General features: G+C 36.8%; 1 protein-coding gene across 1 annotated transcript; it reads right to left on the reverse strand.

Annotated features, from left to right (window-relative positions):
- Positions 1-778: 778 nt before the first annotated feature.
- On the reverse strand, positions 779-2,278 carry LOC107751423 (radiation-inducible immediate-early gene IEX-1-like). Its single transcript, XM_016567150.1, has one exon. The coding sequence runs from the start codon at positions 2,193-2,195 to the stop codon at positions 1,605-1,607; it is 591 nt and encodes a 196-aa protein (XP_016422636.1). The 5' UTR covers positions 2,196-2,278; the 3' UTR covers positions 779-1,604.
- Positions 2,279-2,934: the final 656 nt, after the last annotated feature.

The raw sequence follows: 2,934 nt of genomic DNA on the forward strand, positions 1-2,934 counted from the left end.
ACACACACACACACACACACACACACACACACACATATATATATATATATAATATTTCCATTGTACCTTTTTACCTCACACATTTTCATCTTTATATTGCTCATAATATTCATTACAGGTGTTAATATTATGTTAAATATCTCTGGGACTCACACAGCCTTTTCAATTATATCCTGTGATGACTAAACCAATACAATATGTTCTGGCAACCACAGATACCACTTTTTGATTTTTACAGTTTACCACATTACTGTTTATTATTTATCTTAAAACTCACAATACAGATATTTTTTCTAAGCAGTAAAGATTGATTATGGAGAATAGCAGATGAAACAATGTGTCATCTATAATCTGTTGACCTTATTTTCAGTGACTTTTGACGATCTGGTCATTCCCCTAATTTTTTCTTCTTTCTAATATCCATCTCCAAATTAAGGTATGATGCATTAGACTGACAAAGCACTGTATTTTCCCTTAAAACTCACTCATTATGTAGTTTTTTAAGAATGTGTCAGTGAGGTTTGGTTAATGATACACTCTATAAAAAGTAACATATCCAGTTGTTACTTCAATGAGTTATTTAGGCATGATCTTTTAAAATAACATTCATTAGTGTAACCGAAAGAAGCCAGAGTGATTCAGTCAAATGAAATAATAATTAGAACTGGTATTTTTTAGATTTCGCCACATTTTAAAGTGACCTGCATGGCAAAACATTTTGCTGTGTGTTTTCTGAATACAGCCATGTAATGAAAGTGAAGAATGACACAAAACATTATTATGATCATTGCAACTTTATTCATTATGTGAACATTATTGCACCTCACACATTTTCACCTTTATAATGCTCATAATCATTATTACTAGTGTTAATATTATGATGATTATCTCTTAAACTCTATCAAAAAAGCAATTAGCAAAGCATTTCTGTTCTAATATTTCAATCAAATCCACAAACACATTTTTTAAAGAGCCATATCAGCATAAGTGTTCATGCATGCACAACACATGAAATAATAAATTATATATATTTCTGGTTTGAGTATTGTACTTTTAGATGTGGCACTGAGAAATCACAGTATTTTGAACCAAGTTTGTGAGACCACAGCTCATTCAAATAATATTACAAGAAGACAATGAAAAAGTAAATAAGAATTGTAGATGCAAATGTCAGTTTATTTTCACAAGACAATAGGAAATAAATAAGCAAATAACGATAAATAAATAACCTTAAATAAATAGCTACAACAAATATTTCTTCACGTAACATAACAATCTTCAATGTGAGATTCAAGTATTTCTGCGTTCAGCAACACAAATGGTCATTGAGACACCCTCATGAGTTTAGACGTACAACAGGTCTATTTGTGAGGCTACACTTCAAGTGAAACATTTTCTACATTATCTAAATGAGCCGTTCAAGTTTCATTCCATTATGAAGTTTCTTCGCCATTCAAGTCCATTGGATGTCTCCCTCAGCTTGTGTTTTCCATCACTTCGTCCTCCACTCATCACGTTCTCCATGCACGACTTGGGAGCCTGTTTTTCTTCTACAAGAAGGTTCAGTGAACTTGATTAGCCCACAAACTTGATTCTGAGTTCATTCAGTTCTCGGTGCCAAGTCTATGGTACACTGGGTAGAGAAGGGCCACCACGTATCCATTCCTCCTGCTCTGCTGGTAGAGAGTGTTGATGTCCTCCTCCCAGCTTGAGCTCGGGCATGTAGTGTTCAGAAGCCAAGAGATCTCCTTCTTCTCCTCGCTGCTAGACCGGAGCTGCTGATGAGACATCAGGCTGAAGTCCTCAGGACAGCTGCCCATCATTTGTCTGGCTTGCTCCTCAGCAGGCTGGAAGGGGAGAACATCCGTCTCGACGGATCCCTCCTCCGTGTAGATCTGCATGAAGACCACCAGGCACAGGACGAGCAGCCAGCGCTTGGCGGGGCTCTTCTCGGCCGGGGGCAGATATTTGCGCACTTTGGAGGGGTACATGACGCGGGTGTTCCTCTTGCGCGGGCGCACCGCGGCTCCGCGGGGAGGGAACGCCGGCTGCTGCGGCTCCGGGATCCGCTCGAAGGTGAAGATCTCCGGCTCGGTGTTGCGCGGCATCATCGGTCTGAAATCAAACTGCGACTGCGGCTGGAAGAAAGTGTTTGTCGGTAGCGAGAAGACCAGGCTGTCTGATCTGGTGTACATTGCTAGTTCAGGTCAGTTCCAGTATTCGTTAGTTGCTCTGTGTCTCTGCTTCTCAAAAGTGACTTCTCTAACTTCAGCGTGAGGTTTATATATATTTTGCTTTTAAGAGACGCCCATAAGAAAAGCCACACCTTCGGGCGAGACGGAAAATACATGGTTTTAGCCAAAAATTCCAACGTTTTACATTAATATATGAGCTCAACAAATGTCAATAGCCAAGTCTGCTTGACTTCAGACAGCTCAGTAGAAAATAACAAAGGTTATATAAAAGTAAAAAGATACGTTTGTCAAATTATTTTTTCATTTTAAAACCAAAAATCATAGGATCACATTGAGTTAGATTTTAATTAATTTTATTTATTTTTGTATTTACTTATAAGTAAATACAAAAATAAATAAAAGTAATTAAAATCTTACTCAATGTGATCCTATGGTTTTTGCCTACTTACTTACTTAGCCTACTTACTTATTGATTGATTGATTGATTAAAAAAAAAACTTCCCTGTATTTATATTTTATTATTTTTCATGTGTGAATTTGCCTATATAATGAGTTTATGTTGAGTATATATGTTATATAATGTATGTATATATATGTATATATATATATATATATATATATATATATATATATATATACAGTACCGCCGCTCCCTATATGCAGAGTACGCAGTTTGCGTAGGGCACCAACTCCCGAAGTGCATAAAGCCCATTTCTGAGAAGTACATAAAAAGTAGACT

This window comes from Sinocyclocheilus rhinocerous, unplaced genomic scaffold, assembly GCF_001515625.1.
Source record: "Sinocyclocheilus rhinocerous isolate Xijiao unplaced genomic scaffold, SAMN03320098_v1.1 scaffold2738, whole genome shotgun sequence".
Classification (NCBI taxonomy): domain Eukaryota; kingdom Metazoa; phylum Chordata; class Actinopteri; order Cypriniformes; family Cyprinidae; genus Sinocyclocheilus; species Sinocyclocheilus rhinocerous.

Coding starts and splice junctions, on each gene's coding strand:
- LOC107751423 (XM_016567150.1), bottom strand. CDS start 2,195: ATGTACACCAGATCAGACAGCCTGGTCTTCTCGCTACCGACAAACACT.